This window comes from Malus domestica, chromosome 10, assembly GCF_042453785.1.
Source record: "Malus domestica chromosome 10, GDT2T_hap1".
NCBI lineage: Eukaryota > Viridiplantae > Streptophyta > Magnoliopsida > Rosales > Rosaceae > Malus > Malus domestica.
In genome coordinates this window covers 27,785,833-27,803,180 of record NC_091670.1, presented here as the reverse complement: position 1 = coordinate 27,803,180, position 17,348 = coordinate 27,785,833, and the positions used below count along the sequence as shown (strand labels likewise).

At 36.1% G+C, this 17,348-nt stretch overlaps 3 protein-coding genes across 3 annotated transcripts; 2 read left to right on the top strand and 1 right to left on the bottom strand.

Annotated features, from left to right (window-relative positions):
* Positions 1-377: 377 nt before the first annotated feature.
* LOC139189034 (protein SULFUR DEFICIENCY-INDUCED 1-like) lies at positions 378-5,092 on the top strand. Its single transcript, XM_070807266.1, has 3 exons — positions 378-691; positions 3,998-4,366; positions 4,451-5,092. Exons 1-3 carry the CDS (start codon positions 572-574, stop codon positions 4,463-4,465), a joined length of 504 nt encoding a protein of 167 aa, XP_070663367.1. The 5' UTR covers positions 378-571; the 3' UTR covers positions 4,466-5,092.
* A 1,715-nt stretch (positions 5,093-6,807) lies between these two features.
* Positions 6,808-9,082, top strand: LOC103445414 (pantoate--beta-alanine ligase-like). The gene is made up of 4 exons (XM_029109913.2): positions 6,808-7,525; positions 8,257-8,370; positions 8,492-8,623; positions 8,837-9,082. The coding sequence occupies exons 1-4, from the start codon at positions 6,938-6,940 to the stop codon at positions 8,951-8,953; spliced, it is 951 nt and encodes a 316-aa protein (XP_028965746.2). The 5' UTR covers positions 6,808-6,937; the 3' UTR covers positions 8,954-9,082.
* A 24-nt stretch (positions 9,083-9,106) lies between these two features.
* On the bottom strand, positions 9,107-12,710 carry VAMP (putative vesicle-associated membrane protein 726). Its single transcript, NM_001294025.1, is given in 5 exon segments — positions 9,107-9,522; positions 9,707-9,769; positions 9,935-10,055; positions 10,153-10,294; positions 12,459-12,710. Coding segments are annotated over 5 exon segments (660 nt in total). The 5' UTR covers positions 12,649-12,710; the 3' UTR covers positions 9,107-9,378.
* Between the last annotated feature and the right edge of the window lie 4,638 nt (positions 12,711-17,348).

Below are 17,348 nucleotides of genomic sequence, written 5' to 3'. Positions count from 1 at the left end.
CCTCAACATAATCACGTCCAAGTTCATCCCAAAATTGAGATTATAGGATAAGGGAAGAATTATATGTTTATATTAATTAGGTCATTGAAGAACTAACCCCACCTTTAATAATTACCGAGAAAAATATGACGACCGATCTGTTTACGCCATAGGTTAGATTTAACTTTCACTAATCACATGAACAAGATTACATTATCCCTGATCAAAAGTATCGGCAACTGGTTTGACTAATGGTAACAAATTAACCCTAGAGCGGGGCCCAAGGAATCCCTAAAAGGTTGAATTTCAGCGTGACGCGTGTTCCGGACGACACGTCGCTGGGTAGTCGATTGGCTGTTGCATAAGAACAAACATACAAACATACAAAATATGAATAGGGTCGTGATATAGCACAATGTTCATAATGCTTGTATAAATTGGACTCGTGATTTCTCTCCTTCTCTCTTTCCAAAGGGAGAGAGAAGACCCAGCTCCTCCAATATTGTTGTTTTTATTTATTTTTCTTTTCTTTTTTTATTAATATTATTGCAGCCAATTAATCCAGAGAAATTAAGAGGGAAAAGGAAAAAGAATGGAGGGAAGTTGGAAGACGAACAGCTGCAGCGCAAAAGGGAAGAAAGATGATCTTTATCATGTTATTCACAAGGTTCCTTCTGGTGATAGTCCTTATGTAAGAGCCAAACATGCTCAGGTTCGTCTCCAAACCTCAATACTCTTTCAATTTAGTCGTTTTTCCTAACATAGCGATATAAAATCTAAACTATGAGAAAGAGAATTCGAAGTTTGGGTGTGTAGAAACAGAACATACTACTGTAGCAAACTTGACGATAGCCAAGTCCACGAACTAGTCTTTGGGTTATCGTTGGTCAATTTTAAGCTGGTTCATGTCTAGGGTTGGAAAAAATTTCTGAAAATCCCTGAACCAAATAAAAAAAATCTCGATTCCAAACCAAAATTCCAGAAATTTTCGGGATGAAATACCAAACTGATCCCAAAATTTTGGTACGGGATTTGGTATTGTCTACTCAATCTTTCGGTAATCCCATACCGAATTGAAAATAAATAATATATATTATTATATATATATATATATATTTTTTATTATTATTATATATTTATATATTTATATATATGTATTATTATACATTTGAATTGTTGCTAACTACTAGTAGCAATAGGGGTGGGCGCGGTGCGGTTTGGTGCGGTTTCGAATGAAACCACAACCGAAACCGAAACATTTTGCGGTGCGGTGCGGTTTTGAAGCCAAAACCGAAATGAAACCAAACCGTTCGGTTCGGTGCGGTGCGGTTTCAAACGGTTTCGGTTTGGTTTATAAGAAAAAAAAAAGTACAATTTAAAATATACACCTATTTATGCATAAGACGGTCTTATTTTTCTCGTATATTAATTAATGAATATGCAGTAAAATTGCAGCAAAACTGCATAAAAAACACAGCAAAAACTGCACAAAACTGCACAAAACTGCACCAAAAAATAATGCAGCAAAACTGCATTAAAAAACAGCACCAAAACAGCACCAAAAACTGCACCAAAACAGCCCCAAAACTGCACCAAAAAACTGCACAAAACAGAATCAAAAATCTGCACCAAAAGTGCAGCTAACTTGTACCAAAACTACAACAAATGACAACTACTAAAATTGAGACAACATCCAATGCATCAAAGGATTTAAACTTTAAATCCTTATGCATCACATCTATTAAAATTGAACTTGATCACCAATCACAATACTTTACAATCCAATTGAAAGGTTAAGTTTGCCATAATACAAACCTATAAGTTATAATCTAGTTGAAAAGTTTAAAATATAAGTTATATAACATTTATTTATTATATGGTGCGGTTTCGGTTTCAGTGCGGTTTTGAAAACCCAAAACCGAAACCAAACCGTTTTGTGTGCCGCGGTTCGGTTTTGAAACCGAAACCATTTCAAAACCGCAAAACCAAACCGTTTGGTGCGGTTTGATTCGATTCGTGTTTCGGTTTCGGTTTTCGGTTCCAAGTGCCCACCCCTAAGTAGCAATATAATTGTTATGGTCTAAGGTAGTAACCATAGCCCTTTATCGTCACATTTGCTAGTACGAACCTCCCACAAATGTGTCTATTTCTTCAACACGAAATCAAAAAATTGTATTGTTAGTTTTCAAACATATAGATTAGGTTTGTAACTTATTTTTTTTTGCTTTTGGATTTGTTACTTATTTTATTTTGGTTGCGTGTTAATTTAACTTGGTATGATGATTGCTATTTCAATTTGTATGAAATTTGGGAATACCAAACCATCATGAAATACCGAAAATATTTTGGGGTTTCCAAAAATTGGGAATACCGAAATTTTGATTTGGGATTGATCTTCAAATGTCCGTCCCGAAAATTTTAGGTTTGGGATCCGAACCACCCCTTATCTTGCTTTTGCCGGATATGATGAGTTTGATTAGTAGGGATTGAGTTTGAATTACATGCTTAATTCCATGGCAAGATGTATTTTTCTTAGCTGCATATATTGCATTTTTCTGTCTCACTTAAAACAAAAATACATCCTCATTACTATGATTATAACTTACATGACGAAAGAAATAAATAAAAGAGAGATATATCGTCAGCTACACCTAAGTTTTTCTGCTTGCTTTGATGTATTATCCATCTTTAAAACTCTCTCATTTCTATCTGCTTTTTTGTTTTGTGCGCCCTTTTGGCTTGAGTCCAGCTGTTCCTCCAATTACCATGGAGATTATAGTATTACCAAATCAAGCATTTTTGTTTTTGATGTTCCAATACTTCCTCAATTTTTCCCAATTCAAACACCTCAACAATAGAAAAATACATGATTGTATTAAACTTCAAACACACTTTCTCTTCTCTTTTCCCAAATTCACAGCTGATTATTGCCTACCATGCAATCGAAATATCGACCTCGTTTTTAAATAATTTTATGGCTGTTTTTAATAATTAATTAGGTTGTTTATATGGGGTTGAGTGGTAAGTCAGATCTCAATGTCATTCACTGGTGTAAATCAGATCTCAAACATATAGTTAAACTATGTGGTAATTGATTACAAGATATGTATCTTCACCTAGGCAATAGTGAAGTTTTATCCATAATTAAATACATACTTTAGTTAAACCAAATAGCTTAACATCAATAAATTTCATGAAATAGTTAACTTTGGGCTTGTAGAATGTAGAACAGTAGAAGTTGTATATATACGTGCGTGGCCATAACTTTCTATGTGGTCCAACATCCTAGTGAATAGAGTCCTAGTTTGAAACTCCTCATCCCCTTAATTATTGTAAGTTTCAAATCCTCCCCCTCCCCATAATAATAATAAATTTGTAAAAAAATAAAAAGTTATATATATATACCCATCCATTATAAATTTCCATAGTTCCGTCCAAGGCAATCAATGTCGATATATCTATCGATATTTTCATAAATTTGCATATCGATATTTCTACTTATATTAATATTTTGAACACGGCAAATAGTGAATATTTTGCAATTTATCATAGAGATAAAAAAAAATACAATGTTCCAACTAATTTATCTAAGCTCATATCTGCGTACAAGATAGAAGTTTAAACCACTGCAAATGTAATATTAGGTGTCCTAATTGATGCTAAGGTATGCATGCAAATCCTCCCATAAGTTTTAACTCATTTGTTTTTTTTCTTTTTTTCACAAAGGTAAAACCTAATTATATATATGTGCATTACGCCGAATGTCGACGATCGTAATTAATTGCCTGAATACTTTTTTTTAACAACGAAAAACAATTCCTTGTATTTCTTTTTGCCTATTATAAAAAATAATAATAAGTGTTGGCCCACTTGATCTGGACCAGTTATGAAAAACAGGGAGAGAACGACAGTTTCTTTTATATATATATATATATATATGGGCCTTTCCATGGGAGCCCAAATACTAGCCCAACTTTTTCATCCTTATCAAGCCCTTTTTTTGTGTGTAATATTTCAGCTAGTTGAAAAGGATCTAGAGGCAGCAATAGTTTTGTTTTGGAAGGCAATAAATGCAGGAGACAGAGTGGACAGTGCCCTAAAAGACATGGTTGTGGTGATGAAGCAATTGGATAGAACTGAGGAGGCCATTGAAGCTGTCAAGTCGTTTAGAGGCCTTTGCTCCAAACAAGCCCAAGATTCACTTGACAATGTCCTCATTGACTTGTACAAGAAATGTGGCAAAGTTGAGGAGCAAATTGACTTGCTCAAGAGGAAGCTTAGGTTGATATACCAAGGCGTCGCCTTCAACGGAAAACCAACTAAAATCGCCCGCTCTCGCGGAAAGAAGTTTCAAGTTTCAGTTACACAAGAGACCTCAAGATTACTGGTATGTTACAATGTCAATTGTCTCGATTCACAATTTAGTAACATGTTACATTAGTAATGTGACTTATCTGGATATATTTTACAGGGCAATTTGGGTTAGGCCTATGTGCAGAAGGGTAACTACATGATGGCGAAGGTCGTGTATCGAAAGGCCCAAATGATCGACCCTAACTCAAACAAGGCATGTAACTTGGGTATGTGCCTAATCAAACAAGGACGACACGAAGAGGCCCGTTTGGTTCTCGAAGATGTGGTATACAGTAGACTTCCAGGATCCGAGGAGAGCAAGTCGAGGAAACGAGCGGACGACTTGCTAATGGAGTTGAGGTCTATGAATTGTTTGCCAGAGTCATTGGATGTATTGAGCATAGATGATGATTTTGTGAAGGGGCTTGAGCAGTTGATGAATGAATAGGGTGCGTTTAGATATAAAAGGCTTCCCATCTTTGAAGAGATCTCTCAATTTAGAGATCAAGTGGCATGCTAATAGTGTTTCTCTAGTTGTTCATATGCAGACGTGTCAAAGATTAAAAGAGGTTGTATGTTTAGTTAAGCCCAACAACAACAACAAAAAAGAGAAGCTTTGTTGTGTTGTGTGGGTAAATTAGAATAAGGTCCCTTTTGTACATAATGTGAGGGAGGTGATGCTTGTGTTGGAGAGAATTAAGTTGGTAATGAGAAAGTGAATTGAGAACCAACAATTTAGTGGTTCTATTTCGTATCCAAATCAGTGCTAGTCTTCTCAACAAAGTATTATGTTTTGGATGATACTTGACTCTTTACATAATATTACATCATTTTATTGTATTCAACTTCAAATTGTTCATTCTTTTTACATCAAGTCTTGAAAAAATTATTTAATTCAATGATTGTTTAGCGATTCATCTATGTTGAACAAATCAATCGTCATGATGACAAGTCATATTTTTATGAATAACTGTTAATATGTTTGATTTGTTTTGTTACTTAGTAGTATGGTCTAGTCGTATTCCTCTCCACTTGTAAGTGAGAGGTCTTAGATTCGATTCTCGCCAAAAGTGAATTTGAGTCAAATTATTATGGTTAGCCCATTTTTAGCTCATTGTAGATAATATTGTATGTATTAGAAAGAAAAAAAAAAGGACATAATTTATATGGATAACTAAACAGTCTTTGAATTGAATAAATTTTTTTTAATAATACTTGCATCTCCTCCGTTAGGATAATCTTCAATCAAAATTAATATATTGAATGGTTTCGATTATAAAATTTAAACGATGAAGATACGTTATTTGCAAGTGTGTATTAAAAAAAGAATTAATTTATATGAATAACTAAATAGTCTCTAAATTGAATAAATTCTTTTAATAATACCTGCATTTTTTCCATGGGATAATCTTCAAATCAAAATTAAGACATCGAACGGTTCCTATTATGAAAATTTTGACGATGAAGATACATTATTCACAAGTGAAAGAATGAGCTCATCCCACGAAGGGGGAATGCAAGTATTATTTAAAATGTTTGTGTCAATGATATTTAGATGACAAACATATGGATAAAGAAAATTGAATGATACTTGTATTCTTCCTTGAAGAAATGAGTTTGCTCCTCACTTGCAAATGACATATCTTTACCAATAATTTTTTTAACCCTAAACCTGAAGATCATCTCTACAAAAAAAATATGCAATAGGAGATCGTTTAGTCATCTAAATGTATCAAACAAATGAGTGGTTCATCATTAATATGATACTTAATACCTACACCTTTGGTTTATTTGATACATTTGAATGACTAAACGATCTCTGATTCAAATGATTTTTGTAAGAATGATTTTCAAATGAAGATTAAGAAATTGAACGTTTCCGATTATGAAATTTATATGATGAAAATACGTTATTTATAAGTGGAGAAATGTGTTCATTTTCCAATAGGGAATTTAAGTATTATCCAAGAAAATTTGCTCTGGTTCAAACATTCCATACAAATTTGGAGCAATGGTCCCTAAACTAAAATTTAATAATCATTGGTCTTTTAACTCATTAAAACGTGCAGCTATGGTTCTTTTCGTTAACACCATTAGAATTCCATCAAAATAAGTTATGTTGGAATGACCATTACTATAGTTGGGTTAAAGTTGAGGGACCTGGATCATTGCTCCAATTGAGTTAAAATTGAGGGACCATTTCTACAGTTAGGTTAAAGTTGATGCACCATTGCTACAATTTTTCTCATTTAGTTTTTCATATTTGCCTTTCGATTCAGCCTCATATGCGTGACATGTGACTCATTTTGACTGAAGTTCTAAAGGTGTTCATAAAAATGAGCATAGTTGCAAGTTTTAAGGAGTTAAGAGACAAATTAGTCATGATATTTTAGTTGAAATGACCATTACTTTAGTTTGGTTAAAATTGAAAGACTATTTCTACAATTTCATCTTATTAAACATATCCTTTATCTCCTGGTCAGCGTAGGCAGGCGTGACCCAACCTACCCGCCACATAAACGGTTTCCTCCTCCCTTGTCACTTCACCTTTGCTTTCTCAAATTCCACCAATCCCTCTCACTTCCTCCTCAAAACACTTCATACAATGGCGGCCAAACAACCAGAGATTATCAGGGACAAGGACCAGATGAGGAGGTGGTCACGCGCCATGAGAGCCCAAGGCAAGACCATCGGATTAGTACCCACAATGGGCTACCTCCACGAAGGACACTTTTCCCTCATCCGAGAAGCCCGCACCCATGCCGACGTCCTCGCCATCTCGATCTACGTGAACCCGGGTCAGTTCGCCCCCTCCGAAGACCTATCCACATACCCGTCCGATTTCCACGGCGACATCCGGAAGCTCGCCCAAATTCCCGGCGGCGTCGACGTCGTATTCAACCCCCACAACCTGTACGACTACGGAGGAAGCACGGACGCAAGCGCACGTGCGAGGAATGGGGCGGTTGAGAGCGGCTGCGGCGAAACGGTGTCGTGCTTGGAGGACAAGGGGGTGGGGCACGAGACGTGGGTTAGGGTCGAGAGGTTGGAGAAGGGGATGTGCGGGCGGAGCAGGCCGGTGTTTTTCAGAGGGGTTACGACGGTTGTGAGCAAGCTGTTTAATATCGTGGAGCCTGATGTTGCGGTGTTTGGGAAGAAGGATTATCAACAATGGCGGATAATTCAGCGGATGGTGAGTTCCTGTTCAATTTTTTGAGCTCCATTGCAATCGGTTTTGCGAATTTCTACAAAATGTATGATGAAATCTATTTTCGTGGAATTTTCGACATGCCATAAGCTTCTAGAAGTTCATGAATTGGAGCATGAAAGTGTAAAACTTTGAAAGATTTTGTTGGAAAGTTGATGGCCAAGACATGATTTAGTACCTCTTGTCTTGTCGCTACATTTTCAATTGCATCCAATTTTTGTCTTTGTTGTTTGCATTCTGTTTAGTGTTTGAATTCGGGGACGTCTGTATGTCGACTTACGTTAGTTTCTTGTACGAAATTGTCACTTTTGCGGCACATGGGAGGATAAATTTTGACGGATTTCATAGAAGAAATGACAAAATGTTCGGTGTGAGAACTTAATGTGTGAACCTGATTGTGGTCTTGATTTGATGTGTTTTGTCAATGCAAGAATGTTTGGTGCGCTAACCTTTGAGGAAAGAAAAATAGATTGCCAATGTTGTGTTCATTGAGGATTTGAGTTGCTTGCGGTAATTGAATGGATAATTGTTGCAGATCATATATTTCGGGTTTGGGTTCAAACCGGTTTCAAAAGCTTTGTTTGCTTTACTTAAGTTGGCCATTTCAAACCTAATTGCTGCATTAGTTTTAGACATGACATATTTTGATTAAATGATGTTTAGCCACATTTGTAGGAAGCTGCTTATTGATTATCGCTCTCTTTGTATTTGTACAGGTTCGAGATCTTGATTTTTCCGTTAGAGTGATAGGTTCTGAAATAGTGCGAGAACACGATGGCCTGGCAATGAGTTCACGCAATGTGCGCCTCTCACCTGAAGAACGGGAAAAGGTTTGCAACTGCATTTAGCCTTTCTCGTTATTTGCGAATATAGAACTTGAGTTGTGCAGCATTCTTGCTCTTGCAGTGTCTTCTGTTCAATTATTAGTGTGTTATTTTCGGTGACATGCAGGCACTGTCTATAAGCAAGTCATTGTCAGAAGCTAGATCTTCTGCAGAAAAGGGACAAGTTAATTGTAAAGAGTTGAGAGACTTGGTCATCCAAGCGATTAGTGAAGCCGGTGGAAGAGTCGATTATGCTGAGGTGAGCGTCGTAGAACGAACTTGTTTTACTGCATTGGCTTTTCTTATAGCTTTGAATTTTAAAACCCCTATTTTGAATGAATCTGTACTTCACTTCGTTTTTCTTGTATTAATTTGTTCCTCCTTTCCGGGAGACGTCTTGTAAGCTAATTTTTCAGCAAACTTAATTTATATTTGCCCGAAATTTCTAATTGTTTGTGAATTATGCCGCCAGATTGTCGACCAGGAAAGCTTGGAGTCGGTAGAAGAGATCAGAAGGCCTGTCGTGTTCTGCGTCGCTGCCTGGTTTGGAAAGGTTCGACTGATCGACAACATGGAGATCGACATATGACCATTGTCTTGGTACTTAGTACTCGTTTTTCTGTTCGGCAAAAGCCATTTTCATACATTATTCTCAAGGGACATTTCCCTTCGTGTTTTCGATTCTCAATAGAAGGCGAAAAGCAACACATTTCCTTCACATGTTGGACACTTTTCAATTGTTGAATATCAAATCTAGAAACACTCACAGTTGTTCTGCCAAATCAGTCACAAAGTGCTACAACATAAGTTCCACGGAACAAAAGGAATCAAAGAGCGATTCGCACTTCCGAGCGGGCCTATTATAGAAAGAATTCACGAATACAAGCTATACAAACGGTCTTACGATGCAAAATATAGCAGAAAGTAGGATGTGCCAAAAATAATTATACGTCGACCAGAAATCAGCGCGAGGAACGAACGTCATCCAGTCCGCAGTAAGAGTCTATGGACACATCAGCATTTGAAGCCATTGCACACGGATAGAACGATGATGAGAATCAATGCGATTAAGATTCCCAAAACTATCAGCTTCACCTTCATGTTCTGCAACCACATCTTCCTCCTCATCTGGGTCCCCTGCTGCCTGAAATCTTGTGCCTGCATCACCCAAATCAATCAGTGACACATGATACAGAAGATAATTAATGGAACTGAAACAAAATGCACAACCAACAAAAAGATAAACATAACTAATCGAAGCCTACAGCAACTAAGGGTTACTGGTGCTAAGTAATTGACTCGGCTATGCCAGGGTACAATAAAAATGACAACGGTCGCTAACCTGTGAGCGGAGGTTCTCTGTTTTATCCACCAGAAGCTCAATCTTCTCCCCACGATCAAGAACCTGCAAAGAACATAATCAATCAAATAATGCCGAACCACATTGATCCCAATCTCTAAAATTTTGTTACTGAATATCAATCCCGCAAAAAAATGCCCACAAGAAATAGATATCAAACTAAACAAAGGTTTTTTTGTTTTGTACATATAAATAGTCACAAGGACTTACCTTCTCAATATTTTCCATCATAACTCCCTTGACTTCGGAAACCTGAGCTTTCACTTTTGCAAGCTTGCTGATCTCTTCGGGATGATCCACACAGTATTGCATGTGCTCCTTCAGTTTGGACCTATATATTGCCACCAAAATTGTGGGATTAGAAGGACTTCATAGGAAATCGCAAGCACATTCAATTCAATGAATGGAAAACTAAAAAACAACAGTACCCAAATTCCTTGTTCAGGCTATTTGCAACTGCTGTTGCAGCTTTTCCCCCACCATATCTACCAGTAAAATCCTCCTTGATCCGCTCAAGGAAGGCAATAGGAACTTGCCGACCAACCGCCTCAACTGCGACTACACAATATGCTGTAGCATCAAATGAGTAAAGTTAGTTCAACTCCTATAGACATAAATGTATCAAACTTTAAAGAGTAAAGCGAAACAAAAATGAATATAAAGATACCCATCATCCAACTACGCGTAATGTATAAAAACTACATATCCATGTAACTAATTATAAAAAACTGAAATGTTTTGCCACTGAAAAGTAATTTCAGGCAGCTCTGTTCTTCTTCTTTTTTGTTTTTTTGGTTGAAAACTTAAATTCATTAAACAAAGGAAGGCTTACATGGAGCCAACCAAAGGGAGGCAGGAAACCCAATAAACATTGGGAGAAACCAAACGCACATAAGCCCAACCTAATAAGCAGATAGACAGAAAAATTACAGAATCCTAAATCCTATCGTCCAAGCGCAGAGAACAACTGCCGCCGCCGCCGCCGCCATGAACACCTTGCCAGCAGTCACCAAGGCAGCCACACTGGAGAAAACGACCAAGTGATCAATTCGACCAAGACATCATAGCATAAAAGTTACAAACCCATAACCAAATGAGCACCGCAACCAAAATTCGTCACCAGAAATGCCGATCCGAACGATAGCCACCAAATCCAGATTACCTTCACCAAACCCTGCAAGTATATACAAATACAGCAGCAGATGGAAGTGTGGTGAGGCTAAGGGGTATGTGAAATACCCCTACTTTGGCAGAAGCCACAGAATCTGGCATGCCGGTTGGGGTAGGGGCAATGAAAGACGAAAATGGACTTGGCCACCATCTTTGGATCGTCGCTCGTGGATTTGAGCAATAGTTGGGGTGTGGATGAATTATGAGGGTGGGTGGTAGAGGGAAGAGATGGAAGAGGATGGATGCTTAGGTTTGAAAAGGGGTGATAGGGATATAGGACGGGTGGAAAACAGAGGAAAATAAGAAAGCAAAAACCGGCAATAAAAGCCGGGGAAGCGGCAAAGAACGCTGGGCAAAGAAGAAGGGAAGGAGGAGGTGTCTAGCTGCCGCCGACCCCAAGCAAGAGCAAGGGGCTTCAAAAACTCAAGGTTCTGGTACAGGCATTCATGTTAGAGAAATGATTTTGACAGATTAATTAATAAGAGATGTTCACAGTGGCTGATCGTGAACTCCATTTCCACAGGCTCCTTAAAGTGAGACAATTCATGTTCAACTTCTTCAACTAATTATGTTTTGGTAACGTTGACAAACTGGGTAGAAACATACATAGCAATAAACAAAAATGCTATTCTTACCATCTATCGTATCATCTCTCCAATAGAGATGGAAGAGATGGGACTCACATGTGTTGGTGGCCTAACTTTTAATAGAGAGATGATACAAATGATGGTACAAATAGATAGTAAGTTTAACATTACTCAGCAATAAAACATTAATTCAGATTTGACGATTAATGACTTCTTGCCATATTTCCTAAAGCTTAATCTGGTCGTACCCAGTGCACAAGGCTCCCGCTTTACGCAGGGTCTGGTAATTACGAAAAATGTAGAAGCTAAAATACTGTACTCATTCAACTTATTTAAGCCGAGAGTTTTTTCATTGGTTAAATCTGAAAACAAGAAACACTTTGAATTTTTGAAAGCCATTAGAATGCACAAGTGAATAAGCTTTACAGAACCATGGTCATCCGGATTGCAGAATTTTTTTGAGAAATCTATGACTAACATAATTCAGATACAATAATATTTACTAACTGAATCCTGAAAAACAAATACCCAAATAAAAACTTCAATCGTGAATTTTATTTCTCTCATATCAGAAACCAATTCAACACTCATATCAAACGAATCAATTTAAGTTAACAACAGCGGGTTACGAGGTTTACTTCTACCAATTTTTTTCCTTTTCACTACACAAACTTTGACCCTATCATTCTCCACAAACATTTTCTCACCTAACAAACAGCCTAACAAAATCCGAGAAAAACGCACAAGAAATTACGAGCTTGAGAATCTATACGAATCTTATCCTTCGGCCTCAAAGCGACAAAAATCTATGCCAATCGAACTAAAAATAAATGATTTTCCAAAAATAGCATAGAAACCACTGAGGCAATCCAAATCGAGCAAAATTAGCGGATCAAATCCATGACCAAGACGCGGATCGGACCGGAAACTAAAAACATAAATCAGAAAAGATCTGATGAGAGAGAGAGAGGAATTACTGAAGCCATTATCGACGAGGTAGTTGAAGGTGTGGCCGTCGCAGTTGTAGGTGAACTTGTTGTTGGTGGCCGGAAGTTTCTGGAGGCACTGGGAGGCTATGCTGGTGAAGTTTCCGGTGAATTCCGTGTACTCTGCGAGGACCACCGTGCCGCGCGCCACGAAGCTGTAGATCAACGATTGCTGCCCCATCGATTCGATCCCCGAACCCTAAAGCTAGGATAGAGAGGTGGAGATTTCGGTTGCGGATTAGAGAGAGAGAGGGCGGAGGTTCTGAGGGTTATTTTTGTTGCTGAGAAAGAAGCAAAGTCACGGTGGTTTTATCGTGATGAGAGAGAGAGAGAGAGAGAGGAGTTTTGCCTAGATGAGAAGCTAGGTAGCGACGGGGTCTTTGTTGTGAATTTGTTAAGCTACCCTCCAACTTTAGAGTAAATAACGAAAATGCCACGCAGTTGCTGACCTGCGGTCGAATTTTGAAGTTTTTGGGAACATTTGAATGCTCGTTTCTACCAAAGTCAAGGAGACGCACATAGGCCCCCCTCTAGAATGTTTAGAACCCTTTCAAATCAAAGGACCTCATCCAACACGTTTTTCTTTCTTTTATTTTTCTCTTAATTTTGAACTCTATTTTCAATTATTAAAGTAATGTTAACGAAAGGAGATAATTTTCGTATGTGAAACATGTGATCAGACTTGTATGACCATCCAATAACAAATTGATACGTTATCGTTAGTGGTATCAATATAAAGTTAAATTAATCAAAATACAAGAGAAAGTTGTACACATTTGAGAAAAAAGGTGAGACCAAATAAGGTAGCTGGTTGACCTACGCTTTTTTTTTTTCCAAAAAAAATAAAAATGAACACAAAAGCTCAATAGTTAAACCTCGTAAACTATAAGCCTTGGATAATTTTGTTAATATAAGTGCTTTTATTCATTAATGTCATGTACTCCTGAATATTAAAGAAGATTACTGCCCAATTACGTACTTATAATTTTGAGGTGACATCCAAGTGATGGTCCACCAACCATGTTGCATTTCAATTGAAACATATGACCTAAGCACTAATTTCCTCAAGTGAAGCCTAAAAACTGCCCCCAATTATTCATTAATATCAGCCCAAACTTTTTTTTTTATGATTATCATATTTTTTTAAGGGTTTTTATTATAAATGGTTTCTGAAATTGAACTAACTCATTACTTTGGTCATTCAATTTGAAGATCAATCAATATCTTCATTGAAATTCATTACTGCACATCGATGTGGTCCTCCTTACAGTCAAAATCCAATAAATTTTCTGTTATGATAACATGGCATGCATGTAGCCTACATAGACAATAACTTGGTGCTACGTGGAGAAATTAAAGAAAAATATTTTTTTAAATTAAAATAAACCAAATGAAATATTTGAAAAACTAAATCAACAAAAAAAAACCCAGTCAGCATCTTCCCTCATCCCCATCCGCCTCTATCTCTCTCTACTCTCCGGATCCCTTCTACTTAATTATTCCCATCAAACAATCCATATCCTTAAAATTTGATCCAAAGGGTAAAAACACGGACCCGAATTATTTGATGAGATTAATTAATTTAGGTACGAGATTAATTGATTTGCAAATTAAGGAACCTAAGTGATAAAGTTAGGTCAATTTCAAAAATCATTTGTAATAAAAACCTTATTTTTAATTCTCAAACTCTAAATGATCGAAGTAAAACTACAAACACATGCTCTATGAGTTTTTTTTTTTTAAATGGGATAATTATAAAGTTTAAAACTTCAGTGAACACGAGGCAAACAACAGGCCGACTCTTGTTTTTTCTTTCACGAAATAAGAAAAATATGATAAATTTTAATTCAGAATTACTAGATGGGTGGCTCGATGTATCTGTTTGTTTCATGCACATAATGTTAATAATATTAGATAAATGTAGTGGTGCCAGAATAGTTACAGAACAGGATCTCAAGAATTTAGGGAACCCAGATAAACATGAGTTCATAAAGTTTGTCCATTCCTACGTACTTTACAAAATATTTATATTTTTCATTTCCGGTAACAATGAGATTTTTTTTTTTTTATTAATATGTTAATGGTATATTGACAATTCCTAATTTAATCTGACATCTATTGTTGCGTGAGCAATCCAGCTATCAATTACAAATAGGGAAATAAAATTAAAATTAATTTATATCATTGTCATTGGATTGGAAATTCCGTACGTAGTTTACTACCATTTTTGTTTTTTCATTTCAAATTTTGTGGATCACTTTTTGTTGGATAGGCTTGATATTTGGAAGTGTTTTCAAAATGGTTGAAAACGTTTTCAGTTAAAATGTTTTTAGAATCAATTTTTAATAAAAATGTAAGTAAATTTTGAAAAAACAGTTAAGATACTTCCTAGAAGAAGCACAATAATTAGTGCTTCTTGCAGAAAACACTTCAAGTACTTTTGGGACTCAAAAATATTTTATCTAAAATTATTTTCAGTCATTTTAAAAGTACTCGTAAACGAGATATCCATTGTCTCAATAAGGCAACGCCTTGAATTTTCATGGTAATACCCTGTTAGTTTGAACTTTTATTGTTAACTCATAACGTTCTATGTTTAAACACAAGCTCGGTCAATATTTTGATGTTTGTATTATTAATTACAGACAACGAATTTATGCATTAAGGTATAATATCAATAAACATAAACGTATTTCTTAAACATCGTTCCAATGCCAGCGAAAATCTCAGTCCGCATAAGACGATGAGCCAAAAAATGAGTTGTAAATACAAGAATTAAACAAAGTTTACTGGGTGATTTCAATGCTAACACCATCAACATTTTCAGGTTCTTGTTCTTGTTCTAACTTGGAGATTTGCATACCTCCTTACACCTTATAATAATGAGGGAGTGCTACAATCAGACACGCGTGTCTACTATAAAAAAAGCTCAAATGCTTGATTGACCATAGCGAATCCTTATCACAATAGCATGTATAGAACAAACAACATATATTTTAGGGATGTGCTATCCACATACCCCTTGTTAATTTCTATCCGTTGACTTTCTTTAATTCATCTGATCCGACCGTCGAAAATTAAAAGGGTGTGTGAAAAGTAAAATGGGGTGTGTGCAGGGCCGTCTCTGAGATTTTGGGGGTACTGTGCGAAATTTATAAAAAGGCCCATCTTTAAGATAGTATTAAAAAAAGTAAAACAATGTATTGATGTTATAAAACAATCGCTTAAATCAACACTAATTGCAAGTTTACAAATGTCATTAATTATAAGTAAAAATGCTACAAACATAACCTTCACTAAATAATCAAAAGCAATTCAATCTTAAACAACCAAACATGAAGAAAAACAAAACTTTAAAACTCTAACTTTAAAGTTCACTTGAATATATGACCTTATTATATAATAAAATTGGAAAACTATTGTTTTTAGGGTGTTATTATTGACAATCAGAATATGTCAGTGTACTAGAAATTTTTATATTGAGTAATGCTAGGGATACTAAATTTGTAGACAAAATTTTGTAAATTAAATGACATGTAAGTTGATGATTGAATTATTACTTAAACATTGATAAACGTGATCATTTCCTATTGGCAAGGTTCTAAAAAACGCTAGGCGCTAGTCGGGCGGCAGGCTAGCGCCTAGCGCCTAGGCGGCTAGGCGGCCTAGGCGGATTTAGGTAAATTTCTTGTATATCTTGTAAATAAGTGCATATTGACATCTAAAAAAAAAACTATACTTGTATGGATAATAAAATAATGATAAAATGCAAATTAGGTACACTATTTCCATAAGTATTTGATGAACTTGTAGTAAATCCATCATTTGCAAATTAGATACATCATTTCCATAAGTATACCACCATGAAACCAAAAAAGAAAAAAGCACGCAATTAATAAAAAATAAATAAATAAAAAACCTCATAGGACCGCCTAGGGCCGCCTAGGACCACCTAGCCCGCCTAGGCCCAACCCGATTTTTCCACCCGATTTGCCAAAAACGCCTCGGTTGTTAGGTGCCCAGCGCCTAGGCAGCTGCCTAGGGCGTTTTTTAGAACACTGCCTATTGGTGACTCATCATTTAGTTCACAAATTTAGTCTCTCTAGCATTACCTTTTTATATTTAGAAGGAAACAAAATTTACTCTTATTAGGAATGCATAATAAGATTTTAAAGTACTAACAAAAGCAATTTTCTAAATATATAACATTAGATGGCAAAAAAATTGGGGCCCTGTGCAACTGCCCATATTTTAACGCCCTCTTTGGGTGTGTGAATATTACACCCCATATTTTAACTGGACCAACCATTAAAGAAAAATCAGATCAGTTCTGTTACCGGGAAAAAAAATTCCGATCAGTTCCTACTATGTTTGTGCGCCTCTTCCTTCTTCCTGAACAAATTTGATGCATTGCTGTCTATGTCCATCGTCCACTCAAATTAGGTCAAGTCCACCTTGGGGGTCTAGGAAAGCAAGATGAAGCTGCCACCGCCTAAACGTACATTCAATTCCAACAAAATTAGTGACGAATGCAGAAATTCATTACAAGAGGGGCTATAAGCTAATGAGAGAAATTAGAAAAAAAAAAATAGTTACAAATATAATTAATTGGAGAACGATCAAAGATTTCTTGTTATTGTTTTGTATTGTCATGGAAACTTTTGATTAAATAACACTGATAGAGCATTAAAATTTGTATAAAAAATTTAGTATTTGAGATCATTATATCAAAACAACATAGTTTGTTTACGAGCTTTAATTAAAAAAGGTTCAACACATTAGATTCGAACAAAAATTTAAAATCATGGATAGTTCAAAACTATTATTACTATAAGATTCTTCTTTCAACATAATTAGATCTTCCTCTACATTCATTGTATA